The 24,025-nt window shown below is 33.0% G+C and overlaps 3 protein-coding genes across 10 annotated transcripts; 2 read left to right on the top strand and 1 right to left on the bottom strand.

Moving 5' to 3' along the window:
• The first annotated feature begins 347 nt into the window (after positions 1–347).
• LOC145969985 (uncharacterized) lies at positions 348–7,419 on the top strand. Its single transcript, XM_083096319.1, has 5 exons — positions 348–562; positions 2,037–2,123; positions 2,190–2,321; positions 2,584–2,971; positions 3,205–7,419. Exons 1-5 carry the CDS (start codon positions 503–505, stop codon positions 6,897–6,899), a joined length of 4,362 nt encoding a protein of 1,453 aa, XP_082952445.1. The 5' UTR covers positions 348–502; the 3' UTR covers positions 6,900–7,419.
• LOC145969986 (coiled-coil domain-containing protein 102B) lies at positions 3,535–13,918 on the bottom strand. Of its 3 annotated transcripts, none has more exons than XR_014438286.1 (8): positions 13,582–13,918; positions 11,594–12,330; positions 11,293–11,521; positions 10,875–11,084; positions 10,499–10,773; positions 9,284–9,372; positions 8,194–8,378; positions 3,535–6,989 (listed from the first exon to the last, which is right to left on the bottom strand). XR_014438286.1 is itself a non-coding variant. In XM_083096320.1 (7 exons), exons 1-7 carry the CDS (start codon positions 13,684–13,686, stop codon positions 8,368–8,370), a joined length of 1,656 nt encoding a protein of 551 aa, XP_082952446.1. In that variant the 5' UTR covers positions 13,687–13,918; the 3' UTR covers positions 7,364–8,367. The 3 variants fall into 3 exon arrangements, 1 of the variants encoding a protein (XP_082952446.1); XR_014438285.1 differs by lacking the exon at positions 3,535–6,989 and adding an exon at positions 7,369–7,829; XM_083096320.1 differs by lacking the exon at positions 3,535–6,989 and having other exon boundaries at positions 7,364–8,378.
• Positions 13,919–15,551: 1,633 nt separating this feature from the next.
• On the top strand, positions 15,552–23,998 carry LOC145970502 (uncharacterized). 6 transcript variants are annotated; one of them, XR_014438507.1, is made up of 8 exons: positions 15,552–15,763; positions 16,470–16,569; positions 19,456–19,666; positions 19,890–20,025; positions 20,530–22,913; positions 22,997–23,331; positions 23,633–23,713; positions 23,866–23,998. XR_014438507.1 is itself a non-coding variant. In XM_083097328.1 (8 exons), the coding sequence occupies exons 6-8, from the start codon at positions 23,223–23,225 to the stop codon at positions 23,928–23,930; spliced, it is 255 nt and encodes an 84-aa protein (XP_082953454.1). In that variant the 5' UTR covers positions 15,614–15,763; positions 16,470–16,569; positions 19,456–19,666; positions 19,890–20,025; positions 22,668–22,913; positions 22,997–23,222; the 3' UTR covers positions 23,931–23,988. The 6 variants fall into 6 exon arrangements, 1 of the variants encoding a protein (XP_082953454.1); XR_014438510.1 differs by having other exon boundaries at positions 15,554–15,763; positions 19,611–19,666; XR_014438508.1 differs by having other exon boundaries at positions 15,554–15,763; positions 19,584–19,666.
• Positions 23,999–24,025: the final 27 nt, after the last annotated feature.

Here is a 24,025-nt window from a genome sequence, read left to right as displayed (position 1 = left end):
TTTTGTATAACATTTTGTAATTTGTATAACATATATACAAATCTAAGACAACTTGTACTGTCTCTTGTATAAGTAATACAGGATGGCGATAAAAGGAATTAGAGTTCCTCCATTTTTTCTAACTGCAATACGATGATACTTCGAATCAGTAACAGTCATGAGCGCATATCTCAGTAAGTAGTAATGAGATCCGCCCTGACAAGACGAGACTAAAAGAGATAACATAATACATACAAACGTTTGTACGCACTTACATCACAACGCACATTCTCAGAATTTCTTCCAGCGCGATTCTTTCTCCCGCCTCATGGCTTCATGGTTTCTTATAATCCTCAGAGACGCTTCGCGGGATCAACTATGATGAGACCGAAGAAGAGACTAGGAGAAACGTAGAGGAAGAAGTAAGAAGAGTCAGTGGGAGTCACGATCTAGCAGGGTTGGATCATCATTGAAACATTGATCCGCGTCAGTCGTGGAGAAGATCTCGCAGAAGATTCAAACCATGCAGCTATATCTCATTATCCTAATCTTCCTCGCGAGTATGGTACTCGCGAGATATCATGTAAGTTTTTCTCGACACGGCTCTTCCATTTCGACAACGAAGGAATATCGAGTTCATTTTATTATTTTCTTTTCATTACGATTAAAGTGTTTGCTTCAACAGGTGACACAGTTTTTATTGTGTAAAGAATATAGTATCTTTGAAAGCTTGTGTATTAAAAACTAATATATTAGCAGTGAATTAATTTTATGAAACATTGTGTATTATTTTAAATCAAAGAATATATAATAATCATAAGTGATATTTTTTATTTTAGCTTATTTTAAATTAAAAAAATATATATAATAATCAAATGATATTGCCTACTTTATTTTACATAAAAAATTTTGAGATTAAATATTTTTATTATTTAGTTTTACATTAGTTTGTGAAATGTCAACGTGTGATTGTTTTAATGTACGAGATTTCAAAGATGATTAATTTTTAAATATTTTCAGAGAAAGTATTCAAATTGTGCTACCCAATTGCAAAATTAATCAGGTTATCATAGATTTATAGAAAGTGATATTTTTACGTTCGTCATTTATTCGTCCCTTCAAATAATAGATAACTGCTTATCTCTCTTTTTTAAAATTACGATTTAGAACATTTCATTTGCCGTATTTCGCGCGGCGTTGTGAAATTCAGCAAATTGCCGGCATGTATCATCTAAATCTAACCGTAACGATAAACGCAGAAATGTGATCTCTTATACAACTAAGTAACTTTGATATTCCATGGGATTTTGGATATTATGTATTTTGGATATTATGTATTTAAAAATTTGAGTTATAATTATTAATATAAAAAAGCTGTAATTTTTAAAATAATTATATATGTATAATAAAAAAATATAAAACAATGATACTTATTTTTAGAGAATATTTGTTATAAAATATATATAATTTTATATTGAAATTAATCATATTCTAGAAAAGCGTATGTTTCTTAAATTTACGTGCTTTCAAAACGTATCATTGTAAAATTAAATATTATATTAATAAATCTGCCGCTCCAATTACAATATTCCGTTATGGCAGGTTATTGGCACAGGTCATACATGCTGATGCATATGATTAGAAAGACCATTTAAAAAAGATTTGAAGATCAAAGTTCATGAGATAAAGCAATAATAGAGATTGTATACTTAGTTAGTGTACATGCTTAGCTTATTCTTGATGTAGCGCTGTCCTTTTTCATTCCTGTTTGTCAAAATATTAAAACGTGTCAAAATATTAAAACTTTAATACTTAATACTATTGTTAAAGACATAAATTTAATTACTGTTGTTAAAAAAACACTTTTAATGTAAAGTTTAAGACATAAAAATCAATAAGATGTTCTATTCTATATATCTCAGAATATTTTAATTTTATGTATATATTATTTATATATTATAGTTATTTTAATATCAAAAATTATATAATCGCATTATAAATTGAAAATATAGCAAGATATTAATAATTAGTGTATAAAATAATATCAATATTCATAGGAAAAGACGCGTTTTGATCGTTCTATTCACAACGAATACAAAATGAAGAATATAGAAAAGCAATGGTCTTTTACTGACGACGTAACGGTAAGTAGTTATATTGTTGTAATATATTAAAATAATAGATTAAAAATATTTTATTTTTAAAAATAGCAATTCATTGCATACAAGAGTAGAAGGGAGAATGATTGCTATCTTGAGAAATTAAAACAAGATCGAAATGTATCACATAAGAAACGACAACCAAATGTACTTTATGCATCGACAGCTCTTACGAAATTGGAGGTAACGATTCAGTAATCAATTTAACAATATCATATTGTTATAAATATTGTGATGCTAAAAATTTGCTTTAATTTTTAAAAGATTTATATATATATAATTCTTTCATTGATATAATGTTGTATTCGATTTCTATTATATATATATATATATATATATATATATATATATATATATATATATATATATACAATAGAAATCGAATACAACATTATATCAATGAAAGAATTGAAACATTCTGATTTAATATTTTAAACATAAATAGGCATGGCAACTTGTTGGTGGTCGAATTATTGATTTCTGCAATGGACGTAGAATTATCTTGCTGCAGACAAATAAATCAGTACTTGGGCAAACTCTTGATCCTTTCCTAAATGAAATCTCTGTAGATGAGAATGATATTTTTCCAAGACGAATAATTGATGTAATTTTAACACCACTAAAAGCTCGAGCAAAGAGACAAATTCAATTCGAACGGGAAAAGTCGGACGAAAATTTCAACCGAATTCGACTAGTTCGTCAACAGACAAATCAGTTTCGAGGAAAATTTCGTGGACAAACGCAATCTCAGTACTTGAATCTCGGTAACCATGAACAGAAGGAAGGCAAGGCGGAAGCTGAAGCCACTCAGCAATCTTCACACGCAGTAGTGAGTAAGTATAATGTTATTTGTGTTATCTAATAATTTTATAATAATAATTTAATTGACAATTTAATTAAATTCAATTAAATTGAAAGAATTTTTGTGACTTTAAATTTTGAAATTAGAATATTGTGAGATACACATTATTATATAATAAACATGTTAGTAAAAATTTTAATGAATAAAACCTAACAATTATTTTTTTACAAAATATTAAAATATCTTACATATTGTCTTTTCCAGGCGGTAGTCGTGGTATGGGTCAAGCGCAAAGTATGTCATCGAGTGGTCCAGGTTGTGAAGATTGTCCTGGATATCCCGGCGTAGAGAGAGGTCCGGAAAGGATACTACCTACAGATACTGATAAATATGTACAAGGTCTAGGGATTGGTGGTACACCTATTACACGTCCTGGAGAAATAACTGCAACTATATCTTATCCTGGTAGAGTTATTCCTGGTGAACAGATAACATATCCAGGTGGAATGATTCCCGGAAGAGTCGGTACTTATCCCGGTATTCCAGGAATTTATCCGGGAGGTATTCAACCTGAAACTGATAAAATATATCCTGGAGGTGTTCGTCCAGAAACTGTAACACCGAGGACTGATAAAATATATCCTGATGGTGTTCGACCCGGAATGGTACCAGGAAGTGTTGCAACATATCCTGGAGGTGTGACTCCAGAAGGTGCAATGTATCCTGGAGCTGTTCGACCTGGCACTGTGACTCCAGGAGTTGGTGTAACATATCCTACAGGTGTTCGGCCTGATACTATAACTCCAGAAGTCGGTGCAACATATCCTAGAGGTGTTCAGCCTGGCATTGTGACTCCAGGAGTTGGTGCAACATATCCTGCAGGTGTTCGACCTGATAGTGTAACTCCAGGAGTTGGTGCAACATATCCTGCAGGTGTTCAGCCTGGCACTGTAACACCAGGAGTCGGTGCAATATATCCTGGAGGTGTTCAGCCTGGCATTGTGACTCCAGGAGTTGGTGCAACATATCCTGCAGGTGTTCGACCTGATACTGTAACTCCAGGAGTTAGTGCAACATATCCTGCAGGTGTTCAACCTGGCACTGTAACTCCAGGAGTTGGTGCAACATATCCTGCAGGTGTTCAGCCTGGCACTGTAACACCAGGAGTTGGTGCAATATATCCTGGAGGAGTTCAGCCTGGTACTGTAACACCAGGAGTCGGTGTAATATATCCTGGAGGTATAAGACCAGGAGATGATAGAAAGTATCCACCCGGAACTTTAGTCACAGAAGATCGTGGATTATATCCTGGAGTTGTTCAGCCTGGAAGAGTTTTACCTGGGGTAACGACAGGAGCAGGTGTCGAGGCATATCCAGAAACAATGTATCCACCTGGAGCCCAACTAGGACAAGGTACCTATCCTTCTGATGGCGTAGTAACTACTTCGATAACAACAGGTGCTACTGCTGTCACTGGCGTTAAAGCATATCCAAGTAGTATAACATCTGGGAAAGGCTTACCGGGCGTAGTATATCCGGGAGTTTCTGAAACAGGAATTTACCCCGGAACTGGAACCTATCCTGGAGGTGTCCGACCTGATACCGTCTCAGGAATAAGACCCGATACATATCCTGGCGGCATTGCTCCGGGAAGAACAATAGGTCAAGGAATTTATCCTAGTGACGGACAACAGAGGGTGATTTATTCCGGTGGCCTTCCATCAAGTACTTTGCCAGGACAAGTACTCACGACCACAGGTTCAGTAGGTGCTGGTACACAAATAATAACTTATCCAGGTGGTCGAACAACAGACCGACAAGCGATTTATCCTGGCGATACAATTCAACCTAGTAGAATTCCTGAAGGAGTAAGAGGTGCTCCAGGTACTCAAGTTACGTATCCAGTGGGCACATATCCCGGAAGTCCTACTATACCAGTTACGTATCCCGGAGGTGGTACATATCCTGGTACGCAACAAGTTATTTCTCCTAACGTTACTTTATATCCCGGTCAAGTAGCTTATCCTGGTGGAGTTGGCCAAGTGCCAACATATCCAGGCGGACAATATCCAAGCGCAGGCACCAGAATTCCCGATGGAACAGGCGTACCAGGAGGTATTCAATACCCAATAGGTACAACCGAAGGTCAAACAACAACTGGAGAAACAAAAACAGGTGTCACTGGACAATATCCTGGTCTGTATCCTGGCGGAATTAGTGGTCAAGAAATAGGAATAGATCAATATCCAAGAAGACCTTACACAGGAATAGGTGAAACTGCAGAAACCGGAGAACCATCGCAATATTACATTGGATCAGGTAGGCCGATAGGTGTAATGGACAACGGTGCCGAGTCACAAGCGTCAAGCTCGGTGCAACAAATGGAGTCGGGTACTCAAGCGAGCGCATCGGCTCAAGGTAAATACGGCTCGGGTACGGCTCAATCACAAGTGACGGGAACTTACAGCGGTTCAGGCACCTTTTCTGCCCAAGCCGGTAGCAGCGACGCTAACAAAAGCGCTCAAGCCGAAATTAGTGGAGGCAAAGAAGGAGCTACCAGCAATGCGCAAGGTATCGCTGATCATGGAAAAAGTCAGACGCAAGTTCAGCTGGATTCAGATTCTGGAGCTACTTCGACAGGTGCCCAAAGTAGCGGGTGGAATCACGGTACTAATTCTCAAGTACAAGCAAGCTCCAAAGGCGGAATGGCGGACGCTCAGGCTAACGGCGAAGGCAGCACTTCTAGTCAAGCGCAAATCGGATTTCAGCCATACTTGAAGAACGAAGATGAAAAGATGGAGAAAAACGTGACACCATTCCGTGGTAGCGGAACGGCATCGGCCCAAAGCGGCACTCATCAAGGTCAATCCCAGTCGCAACTGCAGGGTTCCTTTCAATACGGAATCACCTACACCGGCGCAGCTCAAGCTGGTTCTGGATCCGGTGCCGCATCATCACGGAAACCCTTCAATTTTACTGATAGCGAACTTTTCAAGCCTTTCAAACCGGATTCTTCCTTAAAGAAACCGGCAAATGTCGACAGTGCGCAATCGAGTCCATCAGCAAATCGAAACGACGAGGACACACAAGATGATCGCGAGAAAGGTTTGCAGAGTAGTTCGACCTCGAAACAGACTGTTGTTGTAAGTTCCAAGGATAATCCATCTAATGATAAAAAGGTGAAAGCTACTGAGAAATCGCAAACGGACGATGCAACATATGACGAGTATGACGAATACGCGGACGAGGATGATTATTCCACGAGTTCAAGGTTGACAATCCAGGAAAAGTTTTCGGAGCCTTTGCCAAGTTCGGATCATCAAAAACTGAAAACTACTCAACAACAAAGTCATAGTCAAATACAAACGATACAGATAGCCAAGGGAAATCAGTACGACGTTCACGTCAGTCAAGATTCGAACGTACCGCAAACAGGCGATACCCTGCAACCAGGACAATCTGTTTCAGGATATACTATCCCGACTGGTTTTCGTGGTAGAGTAGTATCGACCTCTGGTACTAAGATTATCGCTCAAGGTGATGGCAAGTCTCAATCGCAGACTGTATCTTTGGTACCAAAGGATCTGAATAACACTAAGTTGCCCGTCACAGAGACTAGGTCGCTTCAAACCAATCACGAACGTTATGTCGGCCGACATACATCGAATAATAAAAGCCAAGGTTCTTTTATTAATCAAAACGTATCTTCCGATAAGCGCGCGGGATCTACTCCAGCAGTGGCTATGAAACCAAGTTACTACACTGTGACTAATAGTTTTACCGGTAAGATAAACGGTAACAACGAGCCAAGAAAGTACGAGCATCGATATTATACTAAGAGTTCCACTTGTGGGTATTTCACGTTCTCTTGCAATGTCGTATACGGCTCCAATGGCAGAACGAAGATTTGCAAACCAAAAGTGCCGACGTATCCCAATGGCACGCCTATGAAATGTTGAATGAGATTTATTCATCGCGAGATACGACAATAATTACTTTCTATAATCGTTTCTGTAGAGCATTATGCATTACATCATTTTTTTCTTCACCTGTAACATAAAAATAAAATGTAAGTAAGTTGCTTATACATACATACATATATATATATATATATATATATATATATATATATATATATATATATATACAATATAGATTATAGATCATATTTGATTATTAATTGCATTCGCGCGTACCATATTTCGCACTATAACTCATTCTATCATAAATTTAAATAGTATATTTTTCGTGCTTTCCAGCAGCTTTCAGCGAATAAAGTAAATGTGAAAATAAAAAATATGATAGGAAACCCTCACATAATCTTATGGATTAATAGACTACAAATTTCTTTTTCAAAAAATCCATAGGATTGAAAGTTGTATATACTTTGACATTATAATTTTTTTATTGAAATAAAGAAAATAATAAATTATCGATTGTATAGCATAATAAACATGCTACATCAATTACTATTTATTAAGTTTTGTCAATAAAATACATTTGAATTAGAAGAAAATTGTCTTTTCGTCTTTTTTTTCTCGCTAGTTAATAAATATAATTAACAACAATCTTTTTTTTCTTTCTCTTTCAAGATTTGATGTAGATAATTGTATGAAGATTTGTTTACTTTTATATTTCTATCTATACAATTTAGTATATCTGTGATGTGATAAACTTGTATAGAGTATTGCTTTCTTTTAACTTATATTACATAGATTTTCGATATTGAGATAAAAAGTTCAATTATAAATATCAGGTATCGTATCTTGTACATATTGTATTTCACGATTTCGCTAATCTTTTTCGAGGCAACGAAACATAGTTTCATTATATATATCATATATGTAAATATATATACACATATAATATATATTTTTATATACACCAATCTAAAAAAAGTACGTATAAAATAATAACGTGGAATGTAAACTGTTTATAAAATACCATCAAAGCTAAAAAAAATGTATGTTCATAAAATTTACAAAAATAAAAAAAAAAGACTACGATGAAATTATTATTTACAGAAAATAATGATAAAGATGAACACAATCTCTCTAACAATAAATTGAGTAAATATATGGACTACTAAACAGTAAATGCTGCAACATAATGACTCATCTTATCAATCTTATCAATCGACAAGTAATTAAAATTGCACATTACATCAATATATGCTAGCAATATATACATTTATGCTATTGGAAGTATTGATGTTTTATGTTTATCATTAAACACAATAAACATGTAACTTACGATAGTTATTCGACATGTACAATTCGTCGAAGTATCACGCTCAATGGATAAATTTGAAAAAGAATTTAATTATGTACTTTAGGCTCGCTGAGAGATCATCTATCCAATTTGCATTTTCGTTATTCGACTTAAATACGCCATTATTATCGACACGAGTGAATACTAGGCTTGCTGTCAATCATAAACTGAAAGAATAAATAATATATTTTTATAATAAACTATAAGAAATTGGGCTCCGAATATTGAAATGTAAACTTTAAAAATTTTTAAACGGCCATAGCAGCCAAACGCGAATGGTAGTGCGTAAGCTCAACGAGAATTAAGTTTTCGTTGAAACTTATTTGTGTGCACAGGGCACTAAATTTTCTTGGTACAGTACCAAGCAAATTTAAATAATTCTCAATTCGAGAAATTATTTAATTATTATCCCTATTTTCCCCCTTATTTTAGTGTTGTAGGCGAGAAAAATATCGGGCTGAAAGTCGCTGAATCGGGAATCGAACCCGAGTCTTTCGCTTGCCGAGCGACTGCTCTTACCACTGAGCTCAGTGGTAAGAGAAATCACCCGGCAAGCGAAAGACTCGGGTTCGATTCCCGATTCAGCGACTTTCAGCCCGATATTTTTCTCGCCTACAACACTAAAATAGGGGGGAAAATAGGGATAATAATTAAATAATTTCTCGAATTGAGCTCAGTGGTAAGAGCAGTCGCCCGGCAAGCGAAAGACTCGGGTTCGATTCCCGATTCAGTGACTTTCAGCCCGATATTTTTCTCGCCTACAACACTAAAATAGGAGGGGAAATAGGGATAATAATTAAATAATTTCTCGAATTGAGAATTATTTAAATTTGCTTGGTACCGTACCAAGAAAATTTAGTGCCCTGTGCACACAAATAAGTCTCAACGAAAACTTAATTCTCGTTGAGCTTACGCACTACCATCCGCGTTTGGCTCCTATGGCCGTTTAAAAATTTTTAATATATTTTTAATTTGTTGTCTAACTTTTATTTAAAATATTTTAAAATCTAATTTATATATTCTCATAATTAATTCTTATATTACATTTAAAAGCAATCTACTAATAACATACCTTCAGCATATTCATCGGAATTGTTTACTTGGAATTTTTGTTCTCCTGCTCTGTCTCCAGCAGTATCTGCTGCACACGATTCGTTTTTGCTGATAAAAATATATATTTTTCAGATTCACTTATAAAAAATTAATATACTGGGTGTTAAAAAAGTCTGGACACGGTCGAATATCTCGATAAGGAAGAGTTTTACTAGAAAGTGTTTCAGACAAAAGTTGTATGGCTTCGAGGGGGACATAACATGGTACCATTGGTTTGACTTTGAAGAGTTATTTGAAGGTCACATGAAGGTCACCTTCAATTTCTTAAATGGAACCCCCCTCTATTTTTTATTACATATTCTTGTAGCTTATCTCTCGAGGGCTTTTCAAAACACTATAATAAAATATTTTTCCCTCAAGTACTTTTTGAGTTATAAGGCTTGAAATCATTTCTTAATTTTACATAAACCGTAAAATATCTTGTAAAATATTCATTTTTCGATTACGATTTTTCTTACCTTCATACTTTTATGTACAAAATAATGAGAGGAATCAATTGGTGTAAAGAAAACATACAGTTGTTTTTAAGAAAAAATATGGAATTGTTAATTGCAAATTACATATTTTTTCTTCAAAACAACTATGTGTTTTCTTTACACCAATTGATTCCTGTCATTATTTTGTACATAAAAGTATTAAGGTAAGGTAATCGAAAAATGAATATTTTACTAGATATTTTATAGTTTATGTAAAATTAAGAAATTATTTCAAGCCTCATAACTCGGAAAGTACTTAATGAAAACTAACTTAATTATAGTGTTTTGGAAAGCTCTCGAGATGAGTTATAAGAATATGTAAAGCATATAGGGTGTCCCATTTAAAAAGTTGGACGTGACCTTCACGTGACTCTTCAAGGTCAAACTAATGGCACCATCTCATGTCCCCCTTGAAGCCATACAACTTTTGTCTGAAACACTTTCTAGTAAAACTCTTCCTTATCGAGATATTCGACCGTGTCCAGACTTTTTTAACACCCAGTATATATATATATATATATATATATATATATATATATATATATATATATATATATATATAGTAGTATATATATATATATATATATATATATATATATATATATATATATTCATATATATATATTCATATATAATTCAAATGTGTGTGTATATATATGTATACACACACACACATTTGAATTAATTATCCTACTTACCTATTTCTAAAATGCTCCAATTGTACATTTGCAGATTCTAATTGTTCCATAAGATCTTCATTGGTTCGTTGTAATTTTCGTACGCTGCTTGTAGCAGCATCGACTTCATCTTGAGCAGCGGCCAGTTCTTTCTTTAACTCCTCAACTCTTCCTCTCACTCGTTTCACCTCTACTTCATATTGCTCGGACCGTCTCATCGCATGTGATAATTCTGTTGTTTTTTCTGCTAAGGATTGTTTCAGCGCCGCTTGATACTGCTTTACTTCAAGTAGTACCTACGAATATTGTGTGAAAAAGACACAGTAATAACAATGATTTTGAGAAACATTTCAATTTATGAAGAACGCATTTATATTTATATAGAATTATAACAAACCATGTTGCGAACTAGAATTTCGTGTTGTAATTGCCTCGTGTCTGTGTCAGTTGTAGACACCGGTCGTGGTCGTCGCGATTCTATTTTTTCTTGCAATTCATATAATTTTAAACGAAGCAGCTTATTTTCTCGTTCCAAAGAAATTTTTTCAGTCTCTAATCTCTCCCTTTTACTCCACTCAGCTGCATTTTCAACTTGAAGTCTTTCTAGCTGAAATTTAGTGAAAAAATTTAGTGAAAAATTTCATGAAAAATTTAAAAAAATATACAATTTACATAGCATAAAACATACACATGCATAGAGATCAGAAATAGAGAGTCTAACAAACTTTTTTAAATGACTTTCTCTTTTTCAAGAGAAAATATAACTATAATATAATATTAATAGATTACTTATAATATTAATATTAATTACTTACTTCAGTTCTTAATTCACTTAAACGACGATCCATACCCTCTCCATTACTAGTGTCGTCTATTAAATCAGCTATGTGTTCATCATTAAGTTCAAATTGAAATCGCTCTTTTAACTGTGACAATTCTCTCATTGTATCTGCTCTACTTTCAGATAGTTCCTCACATTGTTCCCTTAATTGTTTAAGTTCAGCTTTCAATTTTTCCACAGTACGATGTAGAAAATTTTTTTCCCTTACAAAATAAAAATAAAATAAGTTTTTGTGTTATTAACGATTTACTTTTGAGTATTAATTTGTAACTTACTCCCTTTCCACAGAAATAGTTTTTGTTGCCTCTTCTAATTTAAGTTGCAATGTCGACATTTTCTGTGTCAGGCATTCTTTGTCATACACATCTAAAGACAATTGTTGCTTCTCCAGTGCATCTTTTTCAGCATTACTATCCATGACTAGTTTCGTGATATTTTTATCTAATGAATTATTAGGACTTTCCTTATACAATTCCACTGCATGTTTTGGCACTGCACCTTGCAAAACATACTCCTCGATATCCCTTTCTGGCAAGATATTATGACTTCCTGAAGCAACATCTGATGCTTCATGTAAAGTTTTACAAGGTAATATATTCCTTTGTGTATTTAATGTATCATTAGGTTCAATGTTACTATAAAACTCCAACTGTTCATCTAATCCAAAAGTAGCTCTTAATTGTGGGTCTGATTCTAAAATAGTAAAGATCTGTTGGTCAAACTGCCCAGCATGTTTCAAGAGTATCATATGTATTTTTTCCATCTCCTTCTTCAATTGTTCATTTTGCAATTCCAATTCTTGGTAGTCATGTTTGAAAGTATTAGCATCTTTAACAGCAATTTCTAATTTTGCCCTTAGAGCTTTTGCTTCATCTCTAGCTGCATTTCTCTCATTCCGAACTTTGCTCCATTTTTCACGCCAATTAGCAGTACAATCTGACCACCACCGCATTGTTTTTTCCATTTGTGCCGCTCGTGCTCTTGCCTCTTCAAGTTCTCTTTGTCGCAAAGCCTATTTCACAAGAAAACACGTTTAGAACAATCGATTTAATTGATAAACAAATTGAATCTTTAAAGAAATGTTGCTTATAGTTATTACAGAATAATTATTAGAATATTACTAAAAATTAATTGTTAAAAATTTTAACTCATAATTAAATAACATATATAACATATAGGGGGAGTTCCCCTAGCGCCGGACGGCACCTAGTACCGGACATATGTCATATCTAGGCGAATAAAAACGCGATTGGGTGGTTATTTCGGTGATAGGGCGGAGAGAGTATAGTGATCCACGTGCAGGATGCGACACACTCCAGATTTGCATACGCAAGCCAAGAGGACTGTTAATCGATGCGTTTGAAGATAAAACGTTGCATTATATAATTTAGAAACAGGTCATACTTACGAAGATTTGTTGTCTACAATACGTGTTCTTGTATTATGAAGTATTTTGATAAATAGTTTTCAAATATCTATGTGCTTTTTGCATAAAGTAAACTAGTTTTTACGAATTCGTTATTTTTTAAAATATTTTTTGGCCCCTGGCTCGGACAGAATATTTTGTTCTAACCTGGCCAGACACTAAAAATGTCAGTATTGCATGTCTGTGAAGAAATAAGTTTAAAAAGACGAATCGATCAAAGAAGATAAAGAAAACTAGAACACTAACATCTAAACATACAAACAATGATACTACCTGTGTAGTTTGCCTAGAGAGCAATGAAAAAGATTGAATTCAATGCTCCAACTGTTAGGAATGGGCTCACGAGGCATATGCTGATATCCCTGAGTGTTCTATTATATTTGTGATCATTATAAATTATTTTGAAGTTATACGGTGTTTAGGGGATCTATTTTAACCATGTCCGGTACTAGGCGCCACTTCAAGATCGTACAAAATTTTATACCAAAGTTTGATACTGATTTAAATATTATATTATAGAAAAGTTGATTATTCAATTCATTTATTCTCATTTCTAATATTGTTAACTAATAATTAATGCAAAATATAAAAGAAATAAAATACATTTTTTAAATTTATCTACGAAAAACCTTAAGTGTCCGCTACTAGGGGAACTCCCCCTATACACAATATAAAATTCGGATTACAAATAATATAACAATCTGAATATTATAAACATGGATTATATTGCTCTTTAAAATGTTAGGTGGGATGTTATTCTGGGATTTACTATGAAAAAAAATATTCAATAATCTTCTAATTATCTACAAAATAAAATTTAGAATTTGAAAAAATTACCTCCTTGGACTCCCATTCGCTGTCCATATAACGTGATGAGGAAGGCACTTCGTGTTCCCTCATATATCGTCGTGAGGAAGTTCCGCTTGTTGTTGATTGTGCCATGGTACCAACAACACGTAACCTACAGTTTTCTTTGCACTGGCACTTTATCGGCGACCTACTCGAAAACTATTCTTCACTTCATTAAAAGTCTCACAGATTTAATGTTGATCGAGCATCATTCTTCCTTGCATTTAATTGTGCCATTTAACTTTCAAACTCGATAATAAATTCCGCACATGCCTTGACAACGCAGACCTTATAAGTATGGACCACGGTCTTAGGCCGGTATTCATAGGCCCATATTCTGAATCCTCTTTTATCGATAAAAGTGCCTCTAAAAGTGGCTCATAGCCAATCAAAAGGCTTATAAGCCACTTTTAGGCCGGTATTCATAGTCCGTTCTTATATTTAATATCGTCTTAAGTTCATCTTTAGATATTGTATGTATCATTTTATTGGCTATGGATTATCTGAAGATGAACTAAAGACGATCTTAAATATAAGACCGGACTATGAATACCGGCCATAGTCCGTTCTTATATTTAGGCCGGTATTCATAGTCCGTTCTTATATTTAAGATCGTCTTAAGAACCCATTCAACCAATCAAATAGCTGCAATGCGGTCATTGATTGGTTGAATGGGTTCTTAAGACGATCTTAAATATAAGAACGGACTATGAATACCGGCCTTAGAGCCTCCGCACAAGGTGTTCCGTAAGGCTGATGGCAGAGAATGAAATGCAAGCGCTTACATCTGTCGTAGTCGTGAACGTAAAGTAAGACAGAGAAAAACGTATACGTAAGTTGCATGTACGTTTTTCTCTGCCTTACTTTACGTCCATGACTACGACAGACGTAAGCGCTAACATTTCGTTCTCTGCCATCAGCCTAACGCTCTACGTTACGTTAAGTATTGTTCGTAAACTTAACTCCATACATAAACTTAAACTTCAGTCAACGCACAGAGAAAATCGTAACGTAGAAATAGTAAGTATATCAGATTAGAACAGTTTGGAAATATTATCATATATAAGATAAATGTAAGACATTTTATATAAAACAAGGGACATATAAGTATTTAATGTGATAAATTAATAATCTTATTTGTGTATTTATTTAATTTTGTTTTAATAATCCACATAGATATCGTTCAAATATAATATATAACCTCTAATTTTCAAATAACCATATATATTTACACCTTTGTAGATTTTTCAATATCCACATTCTAATTTATATATGATTTTAATTACATCTAATTACTTCACTAATTCTATTTCAGATAATTCAACGTATATTTATATATTTATATATTTATATATTAAATAGAAAATTCCTGTATTTGGAACGAAGAATCCCAAATAGCACCGTACATCTTATGGACGTCCGTTTTACGTCCAGTTTACTACCATACGTCCGTGGACATAATAAGGTCGTCCAATGTACATCCATACAAGGATATATATGGGCTGTATAAACGCACGTCCATTGGATAACCATTGGACATCCCTTTTATATAATTAATTTATGAATATATACTGCGTACATCCAGTGGACGTTTGTACATAGACTTATTTTGGACTTATCATTATTCATTTTTTTTTGTCAAAATTTCATCAAATTTTCATCAAAAAATAAGGGTTTTATGTAAGGCATAGCATTACTTGTTACTTTTCCGTCACGTAAGGCATAGCCTCTTATATTTTTCCGTCGTTATGTTTATAAAATTCTAATCGTGCGTATGATGGCTGCGTTCCATTTGAACGCTTACACGCTTAAAGCATCATTCTGTCTTTATTGCACATCGAATATCAAACGAAGATAGAGCGACGCTTTCAGCGCTGAAAGCGTAAAAAGGAACGCAGCCGATGTATCACGCATATATCACGCGATAAAAAAAAAGACTGCTATGTACGAGTCTTATGCGGATTGGTCAAGCGCGATCACGTGATCTGATTTGGCGGGTTCGTGCAGCGATAAGCAGCGCGCACGAGCCTACTCGTGTACCGGCGACTCTCCTTGGAAGTCTCAAGACACGTGTTCTCGTTCGAGTGATCTAAATATTAATATAAAACAGCCCATTTCTGGGCTACTCAGTGGTCTCAACTGCAAAATACGGATACGGAGAATTAACAATGTAAGTATATGTATAGTTTTATATGTATTTAATATATAAATTTAGCAGATATTATTTTCATAACCTAAAAAGTTTAGTATTTCATTTATATAACGATAAATTTTTTTATTATCAGGCGAGAATAGAACATATAAGCGTCATATTAATTTATTTACTTATCACAATTATTAATCCTTTTAAAAATAAAATATATCAATATATTTTTGTTATGAAAATGTGGTCGACAATCTGCTCGAAAATAGCTAGAAGTTAACTGTATATGTTCATAAAAGATATAGACATATTGCTACAGCTTTAAAATTAATTTATAGTTTTAGATGATATTTTTAATAAATTAATTTTTTAATAAACTAACAAAGTTAACAATATCCCATGCATAATACATATTTTAGATTTTTACATATTGTATGTACTGTATATTGTATATCCTGTTAAGCTGCGGTCAAATAAGTTACGCTACAAATGCTTTGAAACTTGCTTTATTCTATCTTTATTTTCCTGGAATAGAGAAGAAAAATAGAATGATGTTTCGAAGCATTTGTATCGTAGTGTACTATATAGCTTTAACCGTAGTCTTAATCATGTATTTGACTTAGCGCATTAACTCAAAATCTTTATAGAATATCTACTCATTCTTATTTTATATCTTCTTTAGAATAAATGCTTTCTTAAATTTATAAATTAAAACATTTTTTATTTTATATAGCTCTGGAAGAGGTGAAGGTTACGCAAGACCATATACTGGTACAGATTATTCTACTTCAAGAGTACACTGATACGTTGCCTCTAGGACTCTTGGAAAATAAGTGAGTATGCCTAAAATTTCTACCAAATATTACAGGCGAGCAAAAGCTAGTACAAATTCTTCGATAAATTCAGTTGAATCTGATCAAGCTTTTGCTCAATATTTAAATAATAATGATTTGATAAATAATGATATGAATATTAATGAACAATTAAATTGCATTGATTTAGATAATAATTTCAATAATATTGAATTTGATAATAATATATTAGAAAGTTTAGAGAGTTCAGATGATGATACATCTAATAATGATTTTATTAATGAAAGCACTTTAAATAACGAATTATTCAATAACAAATTATTCAATAACGAATCTATTAATAATGATCATGAAAATTCCAATAATACAGCCAATAAATGTTCATTAGAATCACAACTTGCTACTTGGGCTTGGAAAAATAAAATTACTCATGTCGCACTTAACGAATTATTAGCTATTTTAAAATCTAAACATGATGAATTACCTTCGGAAGCTCGCGTATTAATGAAAACTCCTAGAAAAAATACATTAAAAATTGTTGAACCAGGACATTATTATCATTTTGATTTAAATAATTGCATTCAAAAATTATGTTTATTTGTATCTTTACAAAATTTACATCAAATAGAAGTTTACATAAATATTGATGGTTTACCACTTTTTAAAAGTTCGAATCAGCAGTTGTGGCCAATACTATGTAGTTTAGTTGAAAATCGTAATAAAATAGGTATTGTAGGTATACAGGGCGATCCTGAAAAACGATCCGTCTATAAAATGACATATTCCTGACACCATTCTAAGACAATTTTTCCTTTACCAAAATTTGATTTGAAGCGTAGTTTTTGAATTATGAGCAAAAATAGTTAGTAAATCACGCGTCGAGTACAGAAGGCAGGCAGGAGCGGCGCGGTGTGCCGCGAGCGCGGGCGCAGCTGACCGCCCGACGGGTGATTATCACCGCATGAGTCGCTAACTATTTTATCTTATAACATAAAATTATGCTTTAAATAAAATTTTGGTAAAGAAGAAAATGTCTTAGAATTACGTCAGAAATACGTGTTGCTTAAAATAACGTTATTTTAATAATGAAAAGTTGTTCCGGATCGCTGGCCGTCCGACGTTGCAATCAGCTGATTGCTACACGCGATGTGTGTATGGCGGAGTGTGTGCGTAAGAGAGAGAGAGAGGGAGGGTAGGAGGGACAGACATTCATACACACGCACGCACTTTTTTTCTCGCTCTCTTTCTCTCTTTTACGCAACACTCATACACTCTCATTCAGTCTCTCACTCACACTCTCTCGGTCACTCACTCACTCACTCACTCACCTGCTTACTCACTTGCTCACTCACCTTGTAGCAGCGTAGCGAATCTTCATGCTATGTATTGTTGTATCTGCTGCACGGTTATGATTGCTAGAGATGCGCGACACATTGAAATTTTTTCGATTATTAGTCTCACACTCGATTGACACAATACAGATTACGCGATAACGAGTTTACTGTTTATTCACTCACTATTGATTTATCGATACCAAAAATTACTTTCAAAGAAACGCGAATGCAAACAGCACATGACTCGACGCGAAGCGACGGACCGCGGAGACTGCGCGACCACAAGAGTTATGTTGCCAGAAACGCGACACGCGACATCTAACAAACGACTTGCGCGTGGCGCGTGATTGACGCGAGATAAGACGAACGATCGGCTAAAACCTTCGCATTGCGAATGCGGTAGAAAACATGAAACGTATAATGACATACTTAAAAAATTAATTATTTATTATAAATAATAACTATTTCTAATTATAATAAATAATTATTATTTTAAAAAGCATGTGTTGTACGTTATTACGTTTTCGAAATTATTGCATTCACGATGCGAAGATTTAAGTCAATCGCAAGAATAATGTAATTTTAATTACGTCGCGTGTCGCGTTTCTGGCAACATAACTCTTGTGGTCGCGCAGTCTCCGCGGTCCGTCGCTTCGCGTCGAGTCATGTGCTGTTTGCATTCGCGTTTCTTTAAAAGTAATTTTTGGTATCGATAAATCAATAGTGAGTGAATAAACAGTAAACTCGTTATCGTGTAATCTGTATTGTGTCAATCGAGTGTGAGACTAATAATCGAAAAAATTTCGATGTGTCGCGCATCTCTAGCAATCATAACCGTGCAGCAGATAACAACAATACATAGCATGAAGATTCGCTACGCTGCTACAAGGTGAGTGAGCAAGTGAGTAAGCAGGTGAGTGAGTGAGTGAGTGACCGAGAGAGTGTGAGTGAGAGACTGAATGAGAGAGTGTATGAGTGTTGCGTAAAAGAGAGAAAGAGAGCGAGAAAAAAGTGCGTGCGTGTGTATGAATGTCTGTCCCTCCTACCCTCTCTCTCTCTCTCTCTCTCTCTCTCTCTCTTTCTCTCTCTCTCTCTTACGCACACACTCCGCCATACACACATCGCGTGTAGCAATCAGCTGATTGCAACGTCGGACGGCCGGCGATCCGGAACTTTTCATTATTAAAATAACGTTATTTTAAGGAACACGTATTTCTGACGTAATTCTAAGACATTTTCTTCTTTACCAAAATTTTATTTAAAGCATAATTTTATGTTATAAGATAAAATAGTTAGCGACTCATGCGGTGATAATCACCCGTCGGGCGGTCAGCTGCGCCCGCGCTCGCGGCACGCCGCGCCGCTCCTGCCTGCCTTCTGTACCCGACGCGTGATTTACTAACTATTTTTGCTCATAATTCAAAAACTACGCTTCAAATCAAATTTTGGTAAAGGAAAAATTGTCTTAGAATGGTGTCAGGAATACGTCATTTTATAGACGGATCGTTTTTCAGGATCGCCCTGCATTTTTTCTTTATGTTTTTTTGTTCTCTTTGTCTCGGCTGATATGCAGCAATTTATATATTAGACTTATTGTGCCAAAGACTTGTAAATAGTGTATATATATATGTATATAAGTGTAATACGAAACTTGTCGTATATATCATATATATGAATGGTTGTTGGCCATTTCTGTCTAAGATTATTAGACAGTAGTATTATCTACAGAGACAATTATCTACAGTTGTGTCAGGATAACATGTGGCAGGATAAAACGTTGTAAGGTAAGATTTACAATTATCTCAAATATTAATGAGTGAATTAGTGTTATAACAATATAACAACATGCATGTCCAAAGATGTCCTGCGCACGTCTTTTGGACATGCATGTTGGTAGGGATAAATTTATATTGTTCCGGCATACACAGATTGTCTTTATATTATATTATATCACCTAAGATGATGTTATACATGCTAGTAATGAATGTTTCCGTTAATCATTCGTAGATATTTCCATCTAACATTACTACATGTATTGGATTTCCGTCCAAAATTACATACGTATTGGATTAATTTCGGATATACTATACGTATCGGAATAATTACAGTTGTAAACAGACTTAGCAGGAAAAGACGTTGTAAGGTAAGACTTACATCAATTATTTCATATTAACGAGTAAATTATACAGCACCACACATCCAAAAGACGTTCAGAGGACCTCCTGAGGACATCCTAACATCCTCTGGATGTCCTCTGAACGTCTTTAGGATATGTGTGCTGTTAGGGACCCAGCAAACACAGAACATTGTGGCAATGTTGCTGCAATATGTAACAAGTAACGATAATGATAACGCATTACTTTTATGAATAATTAACGTTCCCAACAATTTTTATAATTTTAATTAATAATATTTGAAATAATTATATAATACAATATATAAATTGATAAATTGTGATAAATGATATATGAAAGTAAGAGAGATTATAATTAATAAGAATTAAATGAGATGATTAAATTATGTAGTAAGATAATTGATATACAATATATTCAAAATTTATATCTTTTATTGTCTGATATAAATTTTCTTTTTATGAATTAAAAAGTTAAAGTTCAAATAAGATTAAAAAGAAAATATTTTTTCTTAGGGAAATTATGGAAAAATATAATAAAAAACGCAAACGGCTACGTGAAATGTCAGTTAGGCATTTGAGAAGACTTGTGCAAAATGAAACAAATTTGTTAGACTATAATGATCAAGAAAAGATCAGAAAAGATCAGGAAAAATTATCCGAAAATCATACATTGCCAAGTACAAGTGCCAAATTTTATGAAAATAATCATGTAAATGAATATGTAAATGAATCTGATAATCATATAGAATTTATATGCAGTGAAACCGAAAATGACTATGAATATAATACATGAATTAAATGAAATAACAAATAATACAGAAAATAATGCAGTTTATTTAGACAATCCGAATACTGAGAATGTTAAAGAGGAAAGAAACTTTAAATTCTTATTACGTGACTGGGCTGTAACAAATAACGTTAATCACGTTACACTAAGTCAACTTTTGAAAATTCTTCATATGCATGAATGCTTTTCTGATTTACCAGTAGATCCTAGAAGTTTATTGCAAACGCCGAAAAATACTACAATCAAAACTGTTTTACCTGGTTTATATTCTCATTTTGGAGTTCGTGTTGCATTAGAGAAATATTGTAGAAAATATAATCACAGATTTCATAATATACATACAATAAATCTAGGAATCAATATTGATGGTTTACCTATATCAAGATCTTCAACATCATCATTATGGCCAATCTTAGGATGTGTTTTGCCATATAAAGAAATTTTTATAATTGGTGCATATTATGGATCTAAGAAACCAGCAAATTGCAATGAGTATTTACAAGATTTTGTCGAAGAAATGATAGAGTTGATAAATAATGGAATTTTTCTGTATGAGAAATTATATAATATTAAACAAAATTAAACAAATTTTATGCGATGCTCCTGCAAAATCTTTTATATTAAATGTAAAAGGTCACAATGGTTACTTCAGTTGCACAAAGTGCATAATTGAAGGTGAATATCGAAACGGACGTATTTGTTTTGCAGATATTCATGCTGCAAAAAGAACAAATAATGATTTTTTAAATGAAACCGATGAAAATTTCCACTTAGACTACACCAATTTAAAACAAATACCGCAGTTATATTTTATAGAAAATATTCCTCTTGATTATATGCATCTACTTTGTCTCGGAATTATGAGAAAATGTTTGTATATGTGGACAACAGGTGATTTAAAAATTCGTTTGCAACATCGTAAATGTCAAACAATATCAAACAATTTAGAAACTATTAAACAGACCGTACCAGTTGAATTTGGTAGAAAACCGAGATCTTTGGATTATTTAAAACAATGGAAGGCAACTGAATATCGACAAATTTTATTATATACAGGCCCTGTTGTTTTTCAAGGAATACTTCAAAATGATTTATATGATCATTTTCTAACTCTTCACGTAGCTATTAGAATTTTATGCAGCAAAAATTTATGTAAGGATTATTTGAATTATGCTGAAGAATTATTGAATCATTATGTCAAAAATTTTAAAATTTTGTATGGAGAATACTATGTCTCTCATAATGTTCACGGTCTGATTCATTTATGCGACGATGTTCGAATACATGGCACTTTAGATTTATTTAGTGCTTTTAAATATGAGAACTTTTTACAAGAAGTAAAGAAAGCAATTCGCAAAGCTGATAAACCGTTACAACAATTACATAGAAGATACGTAGAGAAAGATGCTATATGTAACAATAAAGTTTTGACATACAAAGAAAATCCTAAAATACAGTTACTTAAGGAACATTCTAATGGTCCCATTATTCAAAACTGCACAAATCCTCAGTATGAAGTTATTAATATTTCAAATTATGTTATAAAAGTGAACGATAATGCTAATAATTGTTGTCTTATGAAAGATGAAAGTATTATAAAAGTTGAAAATATTGCATATTGTAACACAAGAAAATGCTTAGTTGTCATCGGTAGAAAATATATGATTAAACAAGATTTATTTCATGTTCCATGTGTGTCATCATTACTTGAAATTTATAAAGTTAGCAATTTGTCTGAATTATGTTCATGGCCCATATCGGATATCAGCAAGAAAATGTTTATTATGCAATACTCAAACAATGATGCATTCGTTGTTTTACCGTTATTGCATATTGAATAATTAATAAAAAATTTAATTTGTAGATATTTAAAATAAAATAAAAATAAACAATATCTCTCTCATTATGAGTAAGAAATATTATATTGTCGAATTTGAAGATGGTCTTCAAATTATACCTAACAATTGGTTTACATGTGAAAAAAAATCTGCAGCATATTGGCCAAATTTGACAAATCAAAAAGAATATGATAAAGCAGTTGAGAAAATGAAAGAATATAATAATATTAATGCAACAATTGTATCCATTAAAAGAATATTTGGAAGTACAGGTACAAGTTTAATTTATTTTGTTGCTGAAATTTTTATTTGCAGCTTTAAGAAAGAAATATTTTAAAAATATTATTGTTTTCAGATAATTTCCTTAATGGAAAAATTAGCTAAAATTAGCTGAAAAATTATCAGATTTAAATTCAGATGAAGATGACGCAGAAATTGTAAAAAAAAGGAGAAGACTTTATGCAACAAAAGTACTTTCTTCAAGCAGTGAAGAGGAAATTGATAACCTTGTTACAAATAAAAAAATTGATAATTATCCAAAAGTACCACAAATTTCGAAGGATTCTAATAAATCACGTCGCATGTTGCAAGATAAAGAAAACTGTCCATCAGAACAAGAAAATGAAACGCAACATGCACGATTTGAACAAAATTATAATTTTTCTTCAAATATTCATCAAACAATAAAAGGTAACAATTAGATATTTATATCTGCTGTGTATTATAACGATTTATTAAATGTATGTCCAAGATAATGAAACTTCTTAATTTTATTTTATTACATATATAGATATACTTTTTAAAAAATATATTATAATAAAATATTTTAAAACACGGAAGAAATTTTAATTTATAATTATTGTTTTATTAAAAATAAGACAAATTTTTTTTATAATTATTTAATATATTTTTACGTAGTTTTTGAAATTTTTTGTTTCTTTAAATAAAATAGATGTTATAGCATTATTTATATAGAGCTCTACAATTACAGATTCGCAAAATGTCCATCGAGTTTCAAATCAAAACGTTTCTTGTAGTCGAAGTATTTCTAATGTTCAACATGACACAACAGGTATAGAATTTCCTACGTTTATTTAAATTTTAAAGTAATTACTATATTTTAATACACATTTGTATATTAAATAGAAAGATTTGTTTTTTGAAACTAAATAAAATCATATTCTCTATTAAACTGTATGTATTTTGAATATTTTTCTCTTTTAGGATTTGATGAATTTAAGCATCACGTATACAGGGCGATCCTGAAAAACGTTATGTCTTTAAAATGACGTATTCCTGACACCATTCTAAGACAATTTTTCCTTTACCAAAATTTGATTTGAAGCGTAGTTTTTGAATTATGAGCAAAAATAGTTAGTAAATC

Source organism: Camponotus vicinus, unplaced genomic scaffold, assembly GCF_025532165.1.
Source record: "Camponotus vicinus isolate PSW18456_S1 unplaced genomic scaffold, iyCamVici1.0 SCAF_4, whole genome shotgun sequence".
NCBI classification, from domain to species: Eukaryota; Metazoa; Arthropoda; class Insecta; order Hymenoptera; family Formicidae; genus Camponotus; species Camponotus vicinus.
The sequence above is the reverse complement of the archived record's forward strand: the minus strand, read 5'-3'. Positions and strand labels throughout refer to the sequence as shown.

Coding starts and splice junctions, on each gene's coding strand:
- LOC145969986 (XM_083096320.1), bottom strand. CDS start 13,686: ATGGCACAATCAACAACAAGCGGAACTTCCTCACGACGATATATGAGG. Junction 12,331..13,581: donor GCGAATGGGAGTCCAAGGAG/GTAATTTTTTCA, acceptor CTTGTGAAATAG/GCTTTGCGACAAAGAGAACT. Junction 11,085..11,292: donor TAAGTGAATTAAGAACTGAA/GTAAGTAATTAA, acceptor ACTAAATTTCAG/CTAGAAAGACTTCAAGTTGA.
- LOC145969985 (XM_083096319.1), top strand. CDS start 503: ATGCAGCTATATCTCATTATCCTAATCTTCCTCGCGAGTATGGTACTC. Junction 2,322..2,583: donor CAGCTCTTACGAAATTGGAG/GTAACGATTCAG, acceptor AAACATAAATAG/GCATGGCAACTTGTTGGTGG. Junction 2,972..3,204: donor ATCTTCACACGCAGTAGTGA/GTAAGTATAATG, acceptor TGTCTTTTCCAG/GCGGTAGTCGTGGTATGGGT.
- LOC145970502 (XM_083097328.1), top strand. CDS start 23,223: ATGTTGCAAGATAAAGAAAACTGTCCATCAGAACAAGAAAATGAAACG. Junction 23,332..23,632: donor TATTCATCAAACAATAAAAG/GTAACAATTAGA, acceptor CTACAATTACAG/ATTCGCAAAATGTCCATCGA. Junction 23,714..23,865: donor TGTTCAACATGACACAACAG/GTATAGAATTTC, acceptor TTTCTCTTTTAG/GATTTGATGAATTTAAGCAT.